A 21,193-nucleotide genomic window follows, 5' to 3' on the forward strand; every position below is an offset into this window, starting at 1 on the left:
ACTACAGTTTTCTCTTTGCTTGGGGTTTGGAGGTTTTGGAGCTGTCTGACCCAGGCTGCAAGTTTTCTAGGTTAAGCTGCGATAGGGCAGGTCATTCATCTGCTAAAGCCGCTGCTTGGAGCTTGGGTGGGTTTGTAGATTGTGCGGGGCGGGGTCTCAGGGCGTGACTAGGCTAGGGTGTGGCAAACAGCAATGGCTGCCAGTTAGCCAGCTCTGCATCTCCGACCGTCCCTGCGTCCCAGCACAATAAACAATTATTCCTGTGCGCAGCCCTGCAAGCAAGCCTCCCTCACTTTCCGACCCCACGGCAGACAGTCCAGCCTCTCCCCGTAGGAGTTTGGGTCCCCCGCGTCTCCCCAGAAACTAAAGTTCGGAGTAATCGGGAGCTTGTCTCCCTTCGGGTTGAAAAAAGCAGCGCTCCCAGTCGCCCGTTGCCAGCCCGATTCACGCGCCTCCGTACCTCAGCTTTTCAGCGCTTGTGCACCCCTCAGTGCTGTTTGCTCTTTCCTTCTAGTTGTAGAACTTGCACTCAGCCAGCTTTCCCGTGGTTCTGGGTGATAGACGTTTTGTCTTTTAGTTGTAGTTTTGAAATTGTTGTGCGAGGCAGCAGTTTAGGTGTTTACCTACGCCGCCATCTTGGATCCTTTTTTTTGTAAAAACTTTCGTATCTTCCTCTTACCTTTGATACAAGGGTTGTAGCGAAGCAGGTGGCATTTGGCCCACAAGCCATAGTTTGTTAACCTGATCTAGAACATTCCTCCACATTCCTTCTAAATTGCTCTTTTTTCCCCCCATTGACATTGTTGAAGAAACTGGGTCATGTTGTTCACTCTCTGGATTTTGCTGATGGTTTTCTTATGGTGTCTTATTTTTTTATTCTCACCTTCATATTTTTCGTAGACAGAGTGTTAGATCTATAGACTTAATTAGATGTAGATGTTTTTGGTGGGGTACAAGAATACTTCAGTTAGGCTGTGTACATTCTATTATATCACACCAGAGGATTACTCCACATAAGATGGAGTAGCCACGCTTTTTGTGGATTCAGATAGTGGTAGCTAATACCTTTAAAGGTAAGGCATCAAACAAATGTTCTTTTTTTAGAAAATAATTTTTATTGATTTTAAAGAGGGAGGAAGGGAGAGAAAAACATTAATGTGAGAGAGATACATCAGTCAGTTGCCAGTGTATAAGCCCTTACTGGGGACAGAACTGCACCTATGTATGCACCATGACTGGGGACAGAACTGATCAGGAATTGAACCATTGACCTTCCAGTGCCTGGGATGATGCTCCAACAAACTGAGCCACACCAGCAAGGGCCAAACAAACTTTCAAAAACCAAAACAAACTTTCTATTTCGTTTTACCACTTATTTATATCCTAAATCAGTTACTTCATTATAGGTTGCAACATGATTTTCTCATTCTTTCATTCCTTCTATACTTTTAAATTTGAATTCTTTTTAAAAATAGAATTGCGCCCTAGCTGGTTTGGCTCAGTGGATAGAGCATTGGCCTGCAGACTCAAGGGTCCCAGGTTCGATTCCAGTCAAGGGCATGTACCTTGGTTGCGGGCACATACCCAGTGGGGAGTGTGCAGGAGGCAGCTGATCGATGTTTCTCTCTCATAGATGTTTCTAGCTCTCTATCCCTTTCCCTTCCTCTCTGTAAAAAATCAATAAAATATATATTAAAAAAAAAAATAGAATTGCTTTACTCCATGCCATAGGTCTGTTTAGTTACAAGGAAGTGCTGCTCAAAATGGAAAAGTAGGATAAATGCTTACTCTTTTAATTACCACTGATTAGAATAATTGGTGACCTAGTAACTTCCAGTAGGATCTAGTTAGAGGCTTGCTTATTTTATTAATTTTTCCAAAGAACCAACTTACTTTTTATTATCTCTTGTCATTCTTGTCTATTTATTGATTTGTTCTTCTCTTTACTATTTCTTTTCTTTTTATGAGTTTGAATTTGTCCTTCCTCCCAGACACACACACATATTCTGAATGCTTAGGTTGTTGGGTTTCAGTATTTTTTTGCTCTCTGATTAATGCAGGATTTCTCAATCTCAACATTGTTGAATTTGGGTCAGATACTTCTTTGTTGTGGGGACTGTCCTGTTTGTTGTAGGATATTTAGCAGCAGCCTTGGCCTCTAGCTACTTGGTGTCAGTAGTGCACCCCCACCCCAATTTCACTCCCCATAGTTGTGACAATAAAAAATGTCTCCACTTGTCCCCTGGAGGGGAAAAATCACCCTTGGTTGAGGACTACAGGGCTAATGCATTGAATAATGCCTTAGTTATTGCTTGCCTTACTTATAGCCCACACACATTGCATGCAATGTTTATTGTCCAATATAGGTCTACAATTCCTAATCTGTAATTCTGAAATCAAAAAAGCTCTGAAGATGTAACCTTTTTCCCTAAGTTTGGTACCAATTAATTACATTTAATGACAAAACTTGACCTATACAGACATGAAACTACTTACAGTTTTTATTTCCAACTCTTTTCTTATTGCTAATGTTTTATGGCAAAAATATTATTATCTGATTATGGAGTACTGAATCAGATCTCATAGAGGTGTTATATGAAATATGAAGTATAGCACTGTTTAAGAATCCTAAAAAGTAAGAATTCTGAGTTGTATTTGTCTTGTTCAAAATGATTTTCGATAAGCAGCTGTGGACATGAATTTCATTATTTTCTCTGTGAATACCTCTATAACTTGAGTTAGTTTCCAGACATAAATTTATTGAGGTGACATGAGACAGACAGACAAAAACTCATAGATACAGACAACAGTATGTGGTTACCATAGTTTTTTGTTTTGTTTTGTTTTAAATAGCTTGATATCAAGGAAGCTATTTTGGTTAGAGTAAACCTTTGTATAAAGGAATGGGAAAAAATAAGGTATAAGGGTGAATTGTGACCAGAAAGAAAGGGACTATTAAGGTCTAAGGGGTTTGTATTTCATTTAGTGGCAACATTAAGCCATGTCTTTTTTTGAGTGGGTGGTAACGCTGTTTATGTTTTAAATGCTGAGTGAGAGAGCACTTAGTAAGATGATGCAGTGGCTGTTTCTTCACCTTCCTTTTTCTTCTCTCTGTGGACTAGCTTCATTCTCTTCTCACTACTTAGTGATTTGTGGACTGCAGAGCTAGCACGAAAATTTGTACTTTATGCATTTACTCACAGTTAAACATAATGTGGTAATTAGAATTTGAACTGTATTGTTAGGGGCCGGTGTTCCATAAAATCATGGTAACTGAAATTCATGAATACTGTATCAGAACTGTGTAGTGTGAGGACTGCCTATATTGAGACACCTTAACATGACTTATTATATGACACTATCATCTGGCTTCTGCTTGTTTGTTTTTGATTCATCTTAAAGCAGTTTCTTCCTTATAACTGTGCTTAGCTTACTTAGTTATCTCATTGAATTCCCCTACTTCATGTCCAGACCCTCATTTCTCTAACCCTATGCTCTTCTGTTGTTTTTATCCTACTCACTCTTAGTTTTTCCATAGACATTACTTTCTTTCGCTGAAAGAATTTTCTGTCCTTTCAGTTTCGGGCTGTGTCTTCTGCCTGAGGTATTCCGATATCATGAGTACTTTCTCTGTCATAATATAGAACTCATGATCACATTGTATTGCACTCACTCACTTGTTTCACATACCACACAGCATTTTCCATGCAAATAGATACCATGGCACTTCTGTTTCCTACTATAGCCCCAGGTCCTAGTACTGAGTGGAACAAAATAGGTAATTTAATTTTTTAATTTAATTTAAAATCAGAATTTTGGTGGGGTATGAATAGTAAAATATTATTAGAAGGTATTCTGGAAGAATGTAGTATAGGCTAGTTAAACATGACAACTTAGGTACTAAATTATGAAATAGTGAGAATTTATACTTCCTTATACTTTATTTTTTAAGCTTTTTCTCCATTTTATTTATTTATTTTAAAAATTTATTTTAATTACAGTTGACAATACAGTATATTAGTTTCAGTTGTATAACATAGTAATTAGACATTTATATACCTTACAAAATATGCTTCTTTATACTTTAAGTGAAATGTTCTTTTGATAGCATACATTCTGTGATTCTTTTTTTTTTTTTTTAAATATATTTTATTGATATTTCACAGAGAGGAAGGGAGAGGGATAGAGAGCTAGAAACATCGATGAGAGAGAAACATCGATCAGCTGCCTCCTGCACACCTTCCACTGAGGATGTGCCCGCAACCAAGGTACATGCCCTTGACCGGAATCGAACCCGGGACCTTTTAGTTCGCAGGCCGACGCTCTATCCACTGAGCCAAACCGGTTTCGGCCATTCTGTGATTCTTATAGTTGATAAATACATTATGGAAAATCATGATTTGAGAAATTGCTTCAGTCTAATATAATAGGTGCTTAATAAATACTTGTTAAATCAATGAAGGGACAACTTAGTGTTATATTTTTTGGTTCTAATAATTATTTTTATTTATTTCTAAGGTATCTTCATATTTTAATGATCTTCTGGTCATTTGTTGCTGGAGTTGTCACATTCTACTGCTCATTAGGACCTGATTCTCTCTTACCAAATATGCTCTTCACAATAAAATACAAACCCAAGGTAAAATTTATGTGTTCTTATTTATAAAAGTCAGTATGTCTGATCCTATGCTGTTATTGAAAACATGTTAAAGCAGTAATTAAAAAAAATATATCTGCTGCTACTTAATGGAAGACATCAGAACATTTTCAAAGTGAAATTTATGTATGTGTATTTTTTTAAAGTCTATAGTTCTCTTAGGAGGAGCTATAAAAAGAAAATACAAAATTCTCAGAAAGTTGAGATTTGCAATTTCAGCGTGTTCTCTAACTGCATATTAACTATGAGGACAATAAATAAAAACAGAGGTTCCCAAAGTTGGTTGTACTGTAGAATCACCTGGGAAATCTTTAAGAATAAAGATTCCTGGGCCCTATAGATTTTGATTGAATAGTTCTATAATAGCCTTGTAATCAGTACTTGTTTAAAAAGTTTTCCAGGTGATTCTGAGGCACAGGCACAATTAATTCAACCCCATTAATTTCCTAAATATTTGTTTCATAGAAACAGACCTTGAAATAATTAGGCAGTTTGCTTAACCATAATAATTTGTATTTCTGAAATTTGATAAAGATGGTAGTGTATTGAATCTATCTCTGGTAGGCAAAGTCCCTAGTATGTAGATCAGGATTTAGTGGGATATCTTGAAGTCTTACTTGATAATTCTTCAAGTTGATGCAGTCCCTCATCTCAGATTTATTGGTATTTATACGCAGAGAAAACATAGCTGAAAGTGGTGCTCTGTAACCTTACTAGTTATCACATAGAAAATATTTTTTTCTTATACTTTTGCCATAGAGTATTATTTTCAAATATAGATTGATTTTTTTTATAAGTGACCATAAAAATTGACTTGAATTATAACCTTGGGAACTTGGCTTAAGTATTATAAAGGTGTTTTTTCTCTGTTGTCTATTTAGTTTAGCATGTAGTATTTATTACAAAGAATGGTTTTAGTGTTAAAGCAGACAATAATAAAAAAAGCCCTCTGAATTCATACATTGATTAATAAGCTTTGGAAAAATTGATTCTCTCGTAAAGATGATAAGTGAAGTAAAGACAAATTTCCACCTTCCTCTTCTCCTTCCCCAATTTTCCTTTTTTAGCAGTTAGGACTTCAAGAATTATTTCCTCAAGGTCGCAGCTGTGCTGTTTGTGGTAAAGTGAAATGTAAACGACATAGGTAAGTTAAATATTTTTATTTGTTGATCCTTCCAGTTACATTTTGGATTGCAAGCAATTTAATCTTATGATTTTCTTTAGGCCTTCCTTGCTACTTGAAAACTACCAGCCATGGCTAGACATGAAAATTTCTTCCAAGGTTGATGCATCTCTCTCAGAGGTAACTGATTTAATTAACATTGCCAAATATACTCAAGCAGAAAATATTAAATACCTATGGAAAATTTAATTATGGAGCATCTCAGTATATATTCTACCTAATCAATCTCTGGCTAGGTAGTTGATTATTATGAAATTTTGGGCTTGAATGATAAGCAAGAAATGTTTTTGGATCCCATGTCTAATTTAAATGGACATTTTAGCCAAAGAAATACTGTTTAACCTAGTTATTGCTTTACTCTTATAAACAGAGTCATTTTTAGGATAGGGCAGTAGAAATAACCAGTTGCAAATTCAAAAGGAGGGACCAGAGCAACAGAGAGCAAATTGTATATCTTACTGAATTATGACCTTAGTTTTGACTAGCTAAGGGGTAGAACAGAGAATGGGATACTTTTCACTGTTTCTGCATAATTTGGGAATAGAAAGCATGTTCTCTTATCTTTGTTCAAGCCAACATTTTATATGTACCTTTTTGGTACCATATTATATATTTTAGTTATTTATTTTAAAGACATGTCTTCTCCATTGATCTGAGGAAGCAGTCAAGTCCTTGAAAGCAGACAATGGGGTCTCATTTGTTCCCAGCACCAAGTGCAGGGCCAGATACATTGTTGGTAGCTGAATTAAATTGAATGATAATTAATTGAAGAATAGCTTTAGATATCTGTATCCTGCCTAATTATCCTTTTCCCCAGTTTTTTATCCTGCTGTGGCTGAAAGTGTGCTGCATAAGTGCCAAACTCCTGGCGTTTTTGTTTTTTTTTCCCCATTTCTTCTGTAAGATCTTTTTTTTAAATTAAATGTATTGGGTTGACATTGGTGACTTTTTCCACTATAAGGTTTTTTTCCAGCACATTTAACACTGTGTTATCCAATATGGTAGCCACTAGCCACAAGTGACTACCAATAAACACTTGGAATGATTGAGATGTACTATATGTGTAAAATATATACTGGATTTTGAGGACTTAGTAAGGAAAAAGGAATGAAAAATATGTTATTAAACATTTTATTGATTAGAAGTTGAAATGATAAATTTTGGATGTATTGGGTTAAATAAAATATATTATTAGCTTAATTTCACCTATTTTGTTTTTAAAATATAGCTATTAGAAGATTTAAAATTATATATGTGGCTTTCCTAGCCAGTTTGGATCAGTGAAGAGAGTGTAGGCCTTGGACCAAAGTGTCCTGGGTTCGATTCTGGTCAAGGGCAGGTACCTTGGTTGCAGGCTCCTCCCCGCCCCAGGCCCTGCTCAGAGTTTGTGCAGAAGGCAACCAATCGATGTGTTTCTCTCATATCACTATTTCTGTCTTTCCCTCTCTCTTCCACTGTCTCTAAAAATCAATGGAAAAATATCCTCGGGTGAGGATTAAAAAATAAAATAATATATGTGGCTCACATTTTATTTCTGTTGGAGATTGCTGATTTGAATTCTGTTGAAGATAAGACTTCTAGCAAGAGTATTTTTTATGTCTTTGACACTTCATTTATTTCTTTTAAAAAAGGAAACTTAGCAGAACTCTTAACCTAGTGTCTGGCACTTATTGGTGTTTGATAAATAGCTCAAAATTTAAAAACATATTTTGAGATGTTTTTATTTATTTATTTTTTAATATATTTTATTGATTTTTTTACAGAGAGGAAGGGAGAGGGATAGAGAGTTAGAAACATCGATGAGAGAGAAACATCGATCAGCTGCCTCCTGCACACCTCCTACTGGGGATGTGCCCGCAACCAAGGTACATGCCCTTGACTGGAATCGAACCTGGGACCTTTCAGTCCGCAGGGCGACGCTCTGTCCACTGAGCCAAACCGGTCAGGGCATGAGATGTTTTTATATAGGCAGAAGCTGGGCTAGGCTGTAGGAATGAAAAGAGAAATAAGGTATGGTTCCTTTCTTCTAGGAACTTCAGTCTAGGAGGGGAGTTCCCCATATAAACAGGTAATTACAATATAATGTAATGCAAGGAATAATGGAACAAATGTATAAAGTGTATTATTAGCACAGAGGAAGAAGTGCATAAAGTGTTGAGAAGGGCAGTCAGGAAGTATGACTAGAAGTTTGCCAGACTGATAGTGTAGGAAAAGGTATTTCAGGGTTTGGGAAGAGCTTTTGAAAGGAAAGAGAGGCTTTGAAACAAGGTGTAATGTTCAGTAAACTAGAGGGTAAAATGTGAAGCACAATGTGGACAATGAAGAGATAATATTCTTTTTTTTTTTTTTTTTAATTCTCACCTGAGGATATTTTTCTATTGATTTTTAGAGAGAGTGGAAGAGAGAGAGACAGACAAAGAGAAATGTCGATGTGAGAGAAACACATCGATTGCTTGCCTCCTGCATGTGCCCCGACCAGGGCCTGGGCCAAGGAGGAGCCTGCAACCGAGGTACTTGCCCTTGACTGGAATCGAACCTGGGACCCTTCGGTCTACAGGCGGACACTCTGTACAATGAGCCAAACCGGCTAGGCAAGAGAGACAATATAATAGTTAATATTTATTGATAATTTACTATATAGGCACTGTGCTAATCAGTGTACTTGCATTATTTCATGTAATCACACACCTATGAGGGAGGTGCTGTTAATAGATTATTTAACCAAAACTAGAGAATTTAAATAACTTTCTCAAGTTTCATAGCTGGTTGGTAGCAGAACTCATTCTAAAACTCAGATCTGGCTTCATTTTTAACCAGTTTTTGTTTTCTGTTAATCCTTACCTGAGAATATTTTCCCACTGATTTTTAGAGAGAATAATCTAAAGGAGGTGGAGAGACAGAGAGAGAGAAACATCGATGTGAGAGAGACATATTGATTGGTTGTCTCCCCCACCTGCCCCAACCAAGGCTGGGGATCAAGCTGGCAACCGAGGCAGGTACTCTTGACTGGGATCAAACCCAGGACCCTTTAGTCCGCAGGCCGACACTCTTTCCACTGACCCAAACCCGCTAGGGTCTTAACCAGTTTTTATATAACCATTTAGAAATAAGATAATCAAAAGACTTAAAGGGCCATGCTGAAGAAGTTTAATTGATCATGGAAGCCAGTGACTTTCAACTGTGTAACTAGAATTTTTAGATGTGACTTACAGGATGCAGTGGGAGGTAAAAAGGGAATAAATAATAACTATTGCTTGTATGCAGCTTTCTCCTGCCCCTTCAAAAACCAGTGCAGCTTCATTTTTCTTACTTTGATATATTGTGGTTTGACATATTGAGGGTTTCATGCAAGGAAGTGATGTGGTCAAATATATGTTTTAGGTCACTTTGGCAGCTCTATGGGGGTTGGAGATGGGAGCTAGCCTGTAAGGAGGGAGACCAGTTTATTCCCTGGAGACGGTATTCTGACCAGACCTTCCTGGGAGTGGTTATAACATATCCTGTGCTTGTAGAAAGGTATGGGTCACATCACTAAATAAACCAGGGTCAGTTTTCTGGACAAAGCCATGGTGGCGGGGCCGAGGTAGAGGTGGTTAGAGGCCAAGAGGGGAGGGCAGTTGTGGGTGATCAGGTCAGGATGGGATGGCAGTTGTGGGTGATCAGGCTGGTGGGGGGCGGGGCCATTGGGGGTAAGCAGACCAGCAGGGGGGCCAGTTGGGGGCGAGCAGGCCGTCAGTGGGGGTCAGATGGAGGTGATCAGGACAGCAGGAGGGGGAAGTTTGGAGTGAGCAGGCCAGCAGGGGGGCAGTTGGGGGCGAGCAGGCCAGTGGGGATGGAAGGTGGGGGCAAGCAGGCCAGCAGGGGAGGCAGTTGGGGGCAAGCACACTGGCACGGGAGACAGTTGGGGGTGATCAGGCTGGCAGGGGGGCAGTTGGGGGCAAGCAGGCCGGCTGTGGGGGGCAGTTGGGGGCGAGCAGGCTGGCAGGCAGAGTGGTTAGGGGCAATCAGGCAGGCAGGCAGGCAGGTGAGCGGTTAGGAGCCAGCAGTCCCGGATTGTGAGAGGGATGTCCGACTGCCGGTTTAGGCCTGATCCCTGTAAACTGGCAGTAGGACATCTTTTGAGGGGTCCCAGATTGGAGAGGGTGCAGGCCAGGCTGAGAAACAACCCTCCCCCCCACACCCCCATGCATGAATTTCGTGCGCCGGGCCACTAGTATCTGTATAACCAGCATTGAGCAACCTAGAAGTTCCTTCTTGCTCCCTTCTAGTCACTATCCTCCCTTCAAAGGAATCACTGACACTTAATTTTGACCCCTTTAAAAAGGGGTCAAATAAGTGTAGTTATCTACTTGTTTCTTCATTTTATTCTGTGGATACTGATTTACAGAGAGAGTTAAGAACACAAAAAAGGCCCTAGCTGGTTTGGCTCAGGGGCTAGAGTGTCGGCCTGCACACTGAAGGGTCACGGGTTTGATTCTGATCAAGGGCACATGCCTGGGTTGCGGCTCGATCCCCAGTAGGGAATGTGCAGGAGGCAGCCAATCACTGATTCTCTCTCATCATTGATGTTTCTATCTCTCTCTCCCTCTCTTTCCTCTCTGCGATCAATAAAAATATATATTAAAAAATACAAAAAAGTAGCTTATTATTTTTCTTCTTTACAAAGAACTTTCTTGGTTCAGTGACGCTTCAGATTCAGGAACAATTTAAAGTGTTTTAAAATAAATTTTCCATTATGGGAATATTTAGAAATGTGTATGTCATTCTAATAGTAACTTTCTTTTTTTATGGAGTTTTATGGTTTTCAAAGTGTTTTCTCATGTTCTCTTTGATCATCACAACCACCATGTAAGGTTGACATAAGCATTTTGTCATGTATATGATATTAGTAATTGGGCTAACAAAATTGGTTCTCAATAATATATATATATATATATATATATATATATATATGTGTGTGTGTATATATATATATATATATATATATACATTCTCGATAATATACATTAGTAGTTTATTTTCCCAGAATTTACTTAATTTTTTTTAAAACATAAAGAAAAATTTTATTTTTATGCAGGTTCTTGAATTAGTGTTGGAAAACTTTGTTTATCCATGGTACAGGTATGTTCTTTCTATAACACCTTTTCCCTTCAGTATAGTAAATACCATTAAGTGAAACGTGCTAATGATGTATTTTAGCGTGGGCCAGGATTTCTCAATTTTGGCACTATTGACATTTTAGGCCAAGAAATTCTTTGTTGTGAGGTGCTGTACTGTGTGTGCATTAAAGGATATTTAGTAGAATCCCTGACCTTTCCACTAGATACTAGTAGCACTCCCTCCTCCTTCTAGTTGTGACCACCAAAAATATCTTTAGAGATTGCTAAATGTTACTTGGGAGGCATATTTGGCCCCAGTTAATAACCACTGATGTAGGAAGTCAATTAATATTTAGTGATAGCAAAGAGGAAAAAATCTGAGGCCACTTTTTGAAAGAAAAGTAACTTGTGGAATTTTTTATTACTCCTAAGTATAATAAGTGATTTAATACTTTTTTAAAAAATATTTTTTATTGATTTTTTTACAGAGAGGAAGGGAGAGGGATAGAGAGTCAGAATCATTGATGAGAGAGAAACATCGATCAGCTGCCTCCTGCACACCCCATACAGGTGATGTGCCCGCAACCAAGGCACATGCCCTTGACCAGAATCGAACCTGGGACCTTTCAGTCTGCAGGCTGATGCTCTATCCACTGAGCCAAACTGGTTAGAGCGATTTAATACTTTTTATATTTGAAATAATTATACATTTAGAGGAAAAATTTATATTTATATGTTTCATTAAATTGAAAGATAATTTTCCCATAATATTAAGATTTTTTAAAAGTAACTTCGTTTTTCATATGTGCTATAGATGTACAAGTGTCCTATACCTTGCAGAATATAGAAAATAGTCTAGATCTAAAAAATGAATACATGTTTTCTTACAGAAACATCAGATATTTAGTTATATATTGAATATTTATACCTATATGACTTATAGATGTAATATTTAATGACACCTACCCTAATTTTATATTGATTTAATGTAATTTGAATTTTCTAATTAAAACTGCTAGTGGTTGAATTGATCTATAGTGTATTAAAACAAATTTAACACCCAGTTTATGTGTCATATTTTTCTGAAAAGCTCTGTAAATTAATTTTTTATGTTGGATTCTGTATTAAGTATGGGGCATTTGCCATTTAAGTAAAGCTAATGGTGAGAGTCCTTTTATAAAATAAATCCTGTTGTAAAAACTTCCTCTCTCCAACCTACCACGTTATGCCTCTTTAGACATAAAATATATCTGTATTTCTAAATGTTAAAGTATGTATTTTTCCTTCGTATAGCTATTGATGCTGTAATATTCCTTTCCCTGGGATATTTTTTAAAAATTCTTTATTGTTGAAAGTATTACATATGTCTCCTTTTCCCCACAATGACCTCTCCCCGCCCGCTCCCATCCCCCAGCACATGCCCTCACCTCACTACTGTCTGTGTCCATTGGTTATGCTTATATGCATGCATACAAGTCCTTTGGTTGATCTCTTACCCACCCCCTGCCTTCCCTCTGAGATTTGTCGGTCTGTTTGATGCTTCTATGTCTCTGTATCTATTTTTGTTCATCAATTTATGTTGTTCATTTTATTCCACAAATGCATGAGATCATGTGATACTTTCTCTGACTGGCTTATTTCACTTAGCATAATGCTCTCCAGTTCCATCCATGCTGTTACAAATGGTAAAAGTTTTTCTTTTTCACAGCAGCATAATATTCCATTGTGTAGATGTACCACAGTTTTTGAATCCACTCATCTGCTGATGGGCACTTAGGCTGTTTCCAAATCTTAGCTATGGTAAATTGTGCTGCTTTGAACATAGGGGTGCATATGTTCTTTCTGATTGGTATTTCTGATTTCTTGAGATATATTCCTAGAAGTGGGATTACTGGTCAAATAGGAGTTCCATTTTGAATTTTTTGGGAAAACTCCATACTGTTCCATAGTGGCTGCACCAGTTTGCATTCCCACCAGCAGTGCACGAGGGCTCCTTTTTCTCCGCATCCTCACCAGCACTTGTCGTTTGTTGATTTGTTGATTCTGTCAGGTGTGAGATGGTACTTCATTGTCATTTTGATTTGCATATCTTGTATCATTAATGACTTTGAGCATTTTTTCATATGTCTCTCGGCCTTCTTTATGTCCGCTTTTGAGAACTGTCTGTTTAGGTCCTTTGCCCATTTTTTTATTGGATTATTTATCTTCCTTTTTTTTTTAAAGTATATTTTTATTGATTTCAGAGAGGCAGGGAGAGGGAGAGAGAGATAGAAACATCAATGATGAGAGAGAATCATTGATTGGCTGCCTCTTGCATGCGCCCTATTGGGGATCGAGCCCACAACCTGGGCACGTGCCCTTGGCCGGAATCAAACCTGGGACCCTTCAGTCCTCAGACCAATGCTCTACCCACTGAGCCAAACCAGATAGGGCTCTTAGAAAATTTTTTGATGCTGCTTATAAAATGATCTTGGTACTGTAAAAATATGACTATGTACATTATGAATGTCTACAGGGAAATATATACTTCATTTTAGTTAATAGTGATTGTTTTGGTACTAGAATTATGGGAGATGTTTATTTTATTCTATATATATTTGTCTTTTATTCTGTAATGTAATGTATTATTTGTTAAGAAACAAAAGAAAAATAGCATAAGTAAAAGGAAAAAACCAGGAAGCTCTAGACTTGCCTTGCTTTCTAGAAAGTGAAGCTGTATATTTCTCTGGACTTCTAAATTCTTGTTTTTCTCCTCAATTGAAGGGATGTAACAGATGATGAGTCCTTTGTTGATGAACTGAGGATTACTCTACGGTTTTTTGCATCTGTCTTAATTCGAAGGATTCACAAGGTACATGTTTATAATGAGAAATTTGGGAATTTGAGGCCTTATGATTACTAAAGAGAGTTTTAAAAATCTTATATTTACTTTATCCTATACTGTATATATTTGTGTTTTCTTTTTTCACTTTTCATTTTTTTAGATTAAAAAATGAATGGATCACTTATGATTCATTGATCAGTTTTACTTTAATGCTTGGATATCTTGGTTTGTGGCAGTTAGAAATGAAAAGACAACTATAGGAAAAACAGTCATGTTCCAGTTTGATGAATTTACTGTGTAAATGGTAATTATTATGACCTACTTTTTAAAAAGGTGTTTTAGCCATATTTTGTGTATGTTTGGGTCTTTGCCTAGGGACCTATTCTTATAGTGTTTTAGTTGTAGACACACATACTTGTCTACTGTAGAATTCAATATATTGACAATAAATTAGTATATAATATCTCTGCCATTAGTATCTATACTAATAAAAGGGTAATATGCTAAGTAGGGCAGAAGTCTTCCAGACGACCATCTGGAAGTCCTTCCAGACAAAGCCTCAGTGGCTGCCTGAGGTTCAGGCAAGCCGTGGATGGCGGCTGCTGCTGCCCAGGGTCGGCCCGAGGCTCAGGCAAGCTGTAGATGGCGGCTGCCGCTGGGAGGGCCAGCCCGAGGCTCAGGCAAGCTGCAGGTGGCGGCTGCTGCTGGGAGGGCCAGACCGAGGCTCAGGCAAGCCGTGGATGGCGGCTGCCACTGCCCAGTGCGGTCCTGAGGCAGGATCGGGCCTAAACCAGCAGTCAGACATTCCCCGAGGGGTCCCAGATTAGAGAGAATGCAGGCTGGGCTGAGGGAACCACCCCCCCATGCACGAATTTTGTGCACCGACCCTCTAGTATAAAATAAAGATAAATCTTGTTGAATGTTTCTATACATTCAAGAAATGAACAATACAGTCAACCACAATAGAAAAGATAAGCAAAAAAATATGAATAAGCAGTTCACAAAAGAAAAATATAAAATGGTCAATGAATACTTAAACTATGTTGTTTCATCAAATATAGCTTTTTGATAAGATACCTCAATATACCTTAATATACACATATATTTAAAATAATAGAATTTTAGGGAGAAACCAAGATGGCGGCATAGGTAAACACCTAAACTGCTGCCTCGCACAACAATTTCAAAACTACAACTAAAAGACAAAACGGATATCATCCAGAACCACAGGAAGGCTGGCTGAGTGGAAATCCTACAACTAGAAGGAAAGAGAAAAGCACACTGAGACTCAGAGGAGCTGCAGGAGGCAGAGGTACTAAGACGCGCGAGCACGAGGAGAGGACTGGCAACTGAGTGCGTGGCTGGCTTTGCCAAATGGGAGGGAGACAAAAGCTCCAACTGCTCTGAACTCCAGTTCTGGGCGAGACTCTGGGGACCCAGACTCATTCGGGGAGAAACTGGACTGTCTGGCAGTGGGAGGAACTTGAGGGCGGCTTTCTTTCAGAGGTGCTTGCAGCAATTACCACGGGACACTGAGACACAGGGGCCTATTAGGGCAGGGCTGACAGGAAACTAATGCTGTCTGCTCCACCCTGAGACTCCGCCCCATCCAAGCTGAGCACAGAGGCTTTTGCAAGTCTTGTTTCATAAGGGTGTCTCCAGCACAGAAGTTCTCCCAGCGTAGACACAGTGATCCTCACAGCCAATTGGCCTGGAGGTCAATTCCTCCCAATGATACCAACAACAATCAAGGCTTAACTACAACAAGACTGTGCACACAGCCCACAAAGGGGTGCACCAAGAGTGTCCACCTCAGGTAACTGGGGAGACTGATCCACTGGACCCTATAGGACACCTAGCACACAAAGCCACCCTATCAACTCAGGGAAGCAGCGAAAATGCAGAGACAAAGAAACAGGTCACAAATGAAAGAAATGGAGGAAAGCAAATGACTGGATATAGAGTTCAAAACCACGGTTATAAGGTTTTTCAAGAATTTTCTAGAAAAAGTCGATAAATTTAGCGAGACCCTCGAGGATATGAAAAAGGACCAACTAGAAATTAAGCATACACTGACTGAAATAAAAAATATTATACAGAGATCTAACAGCAGACTAGAGGATCGCAAGAGTCAAGTCAAAGATTTGAAATACAAAGAAGCAAAAAACACTCAACCAGAAAAGCAAAAAGAAAAAAAATTCCAAAAATATGAAGATAGTGTAAGAAGCCACTGGGAAAACTTCAAGCGTACCAACATCAGAATTATGGGGGTGCCAAAAGAAGAGAGAGCACAAGATACTGAAAACCTATTTGAAGAAATAATGACTGAAAACTTCCCCCACCTGGTGAAAGAAATAGACTTATAAGTCCAGGAAGCGCACAGAACCCCAAACAAAAGGAATCCAAAGAGGACCACACCAAGACGCATCATAATTAAAATGCCAAGAGCAAAAGACAAAGAGATAATATTAAAAGCAGCAAGAGAAAAACAGTTAGTTACCTACAAGGGAGCACCTATATGACTGTTAGCTGATTTCTCAACAGAAACTATGCAGGCCAGATGGGAGTGGCAAGAAATATTCGAAGTGATGAATAGCAAGAACCTTCAACCAAGATTACTCTACCCTGCAAAGCTATCATTCAGAATTGAAGGTCAGATAAAGAGCTTCACAGATAAGAAAAAGCTAAAGGAGTTCATCAACACCAAACCAGTATTATATGAAATGCTGAAAGGTATTCTTTAAGAAGAGGAAGAAGAAGAAAAAGGTAAAGATTAAAATTATGAACAACAAATATCTATCAACAAGTGAATCTAAAAATCAAGTGAATAAAAAAATCTAATGAACAGAATAAACTAGTGAATATAATAGAATCAGGAGCATAGAAAGGGAGTGGACTGACAATTCTCGGGGGGGATAGCGGTGTGGGGGGTGCGGGAAGAGACTGGACAAAAATCGTACACCTATGGATGAGGACAGTGGGGGGGGGGCAGGTAAGGGCATATGGTGGGGTGGGAACCGGGTGGAGGGGAGCTATGGGGGAAAAAGAGGAACAACTGTAATAATCTGAACAATAAAGATTTATTAAATTTACAAAAATAAAATAATAGACTTTTAAAAAATACTTTTATTGATTTCAGAGAGAGAAAGGGAGAAGGGAGAGATAGAAACATCGATTGACTACCCCCAAAAGATAAAAAAGCGTGATAATATCTAGTAATGATGATTGTTGGGAAACAGGCAAAGCAAGTATGACTCCAAATTGGTATAACTCTTATGCTGGAAGGCAGTTTTGGAATCTTTATTAAAATACTTAAAAATGTTTATACTCCCAAATTTAATTCCATTTTCCAACAATATATTTTAAAGAAATAATCAGAGTTTATGTAAAAATATATGTCAAGAATTCATTTCAGTATAATGAAAACCTGTTTTTTTTAATGATAAGATTGTTGGTTAATTAGTATACATGCCATCTATACAATCCTACTCAACAATGAAAAACGATTTTGTAGAATAGTACTTATTTCCATGGGAGTTTATCTCATGTAGTCAAGTGGAAGGGGCTAGAAAATAACACATATGGCATTTTTCCGTTTTGAAAACAAAGCCTGTCAAATTCCAAATTCCAGTAAACTTGCTTTTTGGTGATTTATTTTATTTGTAATTTATTTTTAATTATTTTATTTTTTGTTTTATGTGTGTTCATATAAGCCCTCAATCCTCTCTCACTAACCTACCATAGTCACTAGTTTCCAGAATGAAAAAGTTTATTTGCAGGTAGCCTTAGTAAACACAAATTTATAGCCTCAAAGATTTTTCCTTGAAAGCATTTAAAACACATCAAAGAAATAAACTATGAATAGAAATATTGTGAGAAAAATTTATTATTTAGGGCATGCATATTAAGATAGTTTCATCACTGTGGTAGAAAAATTTTCTAAAGCTACAGTTATTATGATCTAAGAATATAAAGTGCTCTTAAAATTAAGTTTTTGAAAGATTCCAAATAACGTCACATTTTTAAGACCATGTGTTCCTATCTTAAATATATATAGTGTTCTTGTCATTGTAACTTAGAGTGATAATTATTTTAAAAGTTTTATTTTAATGTTGAATTTTTCTAGGTGGATATACCATCTATTATAACCAAGAAACTATTAAAAGCAGCAATGAAGCATATAGAAGTGATAGTTAAAGCCAGTCAGAAAGGTAATACAATTTTTTATTATAAAGTTTGAGTGATTTTATTTTTATATATCAACTTTCATCTTAAATATCTAAGTATGAGTACTTATACATTAACAGATATATTCACAAATGCTGTGAGAGTACTCTTTTAAACTGAAATAATTTTTAATAGTTTGTTAATCATATAAGTGATTGTGAAAACTCAATCTGTGAAAATTAGAATACAGTTAACTTTTAGATATAGGGTTGATTACTCTCAAGTTATATTGGATGATTGTTTGTTGCCTTCATTGCTTCCTCTATGGTATCTCTCACCTTCTCTTCTCTCTTTCTCCTTAATGATTTCACAATTTTGACTTAGCCTATATGCTATCCTTCCTATATACTGCCTATCCTATACAGTGCTACTTTGTTAATTTTACTATTCTTGTACGGTACCTCCTTACTAACCAAAAATTAATGACTGCTGTAGAGTCTAAACTGTATATTTGAATTCTTTTCTGTCATTGAATATGTTGATCTGCTTTTGTCTTTTATTGTGTACTAGAGGCCCAGTGCACGAAATTCATGGACTTGGTGGTGCGGGGGGTCCCTCAGCCCGGCCTGCGCCCTCTCGCAGTCTCGGAGCCCTTGGGGGATGTCCTAAGCCAGCAGTTGGACATTCTTAGCACTGCAGCGGAGGTGGGAGAGGCTCCTGCCACCGCCGCTGTGCTCACCAGCTGTGAGCCCGGCTTCTGGCTGAGCTGTGCTCCCCCTGTGGGAGTGTACTGACCATCAGGGGGCAGCTCCTGTGTTGAGCATCTGCCCCCTGTTGGTCAGTGTGCATCATAGCGACCAGTTCTGCCATTTGGTCAATTTGCATATTAGCCTTTTATTATATAGGAGGCTTGTGCATTAGCCAGGATGACCTATTTTCAGTTTCTCATGTGTGTCCTGGCCTTTATACTGTCATGATTTGCATGTAGCATATGTTCAGCAAATTTTATTTTTCTGGTTGAAAGGATGAAATCTTCACTTAGGACTTCTCTTGCTCTTAGGTCAAGCTGAAATGTTTCTTTTTAAATAAAATGGTTTCTTGCTATATTCTTTTTTTTTTCATTTTAATTTCTTTATTGGTTAAGGTATTACATATTTGTCCTCATCCCCCCATTACCTTCCTAAACCGCCCCCCCACTCATGTCCTCGCCCCCCTGTTGTCTGTGTCCACTGGTTAGGCTTATATGCATGCATACAAGTCCTTTGGTTGATCTCTCCCCCTTGTCCCTCCCCTCCCCTACCTTCTCTCTGAGGATTGACAGTTTGATCGATGCTTCCCTGTCTCTGGATCTGTTTTTGATCATTAGTTTATGTTGTTCATTATTCCCCATAGATGAGTGAGATCATGTGATATTTATCTTTCTCTGACTGACTTATTTCACTTAGCATAATGCTCTCCAGTTCCATCAATGTTGTTGCAAATGGTAGGAATTCCTTCTTTTTTAGTGCAGCGTAGTATTCCATTGTGTAGATGTACCTCAGTTTTTGAATCCACTCATCTGCTGATGGGCACTTAGGCTGTTTCCAAATCTTAGCTATGGTAAATTGTGCTGCTATGAACATAGGGGTGCATATATCCTTTCTGATTGGTGTTTCTAGTTTCTTGGGATATATTCCTAGAAGTGGTATTACTGGGTCAAATGGGAGTTCCATTTTTAGTTTTTTGAGGAAACTCCATACTGTTCTCCACAGTGGCTGCACCAATCTGCATTCCTACCAGCAGTTTTGGTACGATGGGAAATGGGATTGCTTTTTTAGTCTCTCTTTCTGTAAGTTCACTGTTGGTGTATAGAAATGCCATAGATTTCTTGGCGTTAATTTTGTATCCTGCTACATTGCCGAATTCATTTATTAATTCTAATAGTTTTTTGATGGAGTCTTCAGGGTTTTCTATGTACAATATCATGTCGTCTGCAAATAAGGACAGTTTTACTTTTTCTTTTCCAATTTGGATGCCTTTTATTTCTTCTTCTTGTCTAATTGCAATGGCTAATACTTCCAGTATTATGTCGAACAGGAGTGGTGAGAGAGGGCATCCCTGTCTTGTTCCTGTTTTTAGGGGAAATGGCTTTAGTTTTTGTCCACTGAGTGTGATGCTGGCTGTGGGTTTGTCATATATGGCTTTTATAATGTTGAGGTATGATCCTTCTATTTCCACCTTGCTGAGAGTTTTTATCAAGAAAGGGTGTTGGATTTTGTCAAATGCTTTTTCTGCATCAATTGATAAGACTATGTGATTTTTCTCCCTCGATTTGTTTATGTGATGTATCATGTTTATTGATTTGCGGATATTATACCATCCTTGAATCCCTGGGATAAATCCTGCTTGGTCATGGTGTATGATCTTTCTGATGTACTGCTGGATCCGATTTGCTAGAATTTTGCTGAGGATTTTGGCATCTATGTTCATGAGGGATATTGGCCTGTAATTCTCTTTCATTGTGTTGTCTTTATCTGGTTTTGGTATTAGGGTGATGCTGGCTTCATAGAATGAGCTTGGAAGTGTTTCTTCCTCTTGAATTTTTTTGAATAGTCTGAAGAGGATAGGTTTTAGTTCTTCTTTGAATGTTTGGTATAACTCTCCTGTGACGCCATCTGGCCCCAGGCTTTTGTTTGCTGGAAGCTTTTTGATGACTGCTTCAATTTCTTCCATAGTTATTGACCTATTGATATTTTTAGAATCTTGCTGATTGAGTTTTGGAAGGTTGTATTTTTCTAGGAATATGTCCATTTCCTCCAGGTTGTCTAGTTTGTTGGAATAGAGTTGTTCATAATATTTTTTAACAATCCTTTCTATTTCTGTGGGGTCTGTTGTTATTTCACCTCTATCATTTCTGATTTTGTTTATTTGAATCCTTTCTCTTTGCTTCTTTGTGAGCCTGGCTAGAGGTTCATCGATCTTGTTTATCCTTTCAAAGAACCAGCTCTTGGTTTCATTGATATTTTGTATTGTTTTTTTTGGTCTCTGTGTCATTTATTTCTGCTCTAATCTTTATTATCTCCTTCCTTCTGCTCACTCTGGGCTTTTCTTGTTGCTCTCTTTCTAATTCTTTGAGTTGTAGTGTTAGATGATTTACTACCATTTTTTCTTGTTTTTTTGAGGTAGGCCTGTAGAGCTATAAACTTCCCTCTCAGGACTGCTTTCATTGTTGCCCATAGGTTTTGGGTTGTTGTGTTTTTATTGTCATTAGTTTCCAGAATGTT

The 21,193-nt window shown here is 37.9% G+C and overlaps 1 protein-coding gene across 4 annotated transcripts in view; it reads left to right on the forward strand.

Annotated features, from left to right (window-relative positions):
• The window catches only part of SNX14 (sorting nexin 14), an 81,340-nt gene that overhangs the window by 7,672 nt on the left and 52,475 nt on the right, over positions 1–21,193 (forward strand). For 2 of the 4 annotated variants that reach the window (XM_080663227.1, XM_080663228.1), the window contains exons 2-7: positions 4,519–4,639; positions 5,725–5,801; positions 5,882–5,960; positions 10,918–10,961; positions 13,703–13,790; positions 17,890–17,974. In XM_080663227.1, coding sequence (XP_080519353.1) covers positions 4,519–4,639; positions 5,725–5,801; positions 5,882–5,960; positions 10,918–10,961; positions 13,703–13,790; positions 17,890–17,974 — 494 coding nt within the window. The remainder of the gene's footprint in view (positions 1–4,518; positions 4,640–5,724; positions 5,802–5,881; positions 5,961–10,917; positions 10,962–13,702; positions 13,791–17,889; positions 17,975–21,193) is intronic. The other 2 variants (XM_080663225.1, XM_080663226.1) reach the window with 1 other exon arrangement.

This window comes from Plecotus auritus (genome assembly GCF_963455305.1).
Source record: "Plecotus auritus genome assembly, chromosome: 4".
NCBI classification, from domain to species: Eukaryota; Metazoa; Chordata; class Mammalia; order Chiroptera; family Vespertilionidae; genus Plecotus; species Plecotus auritus.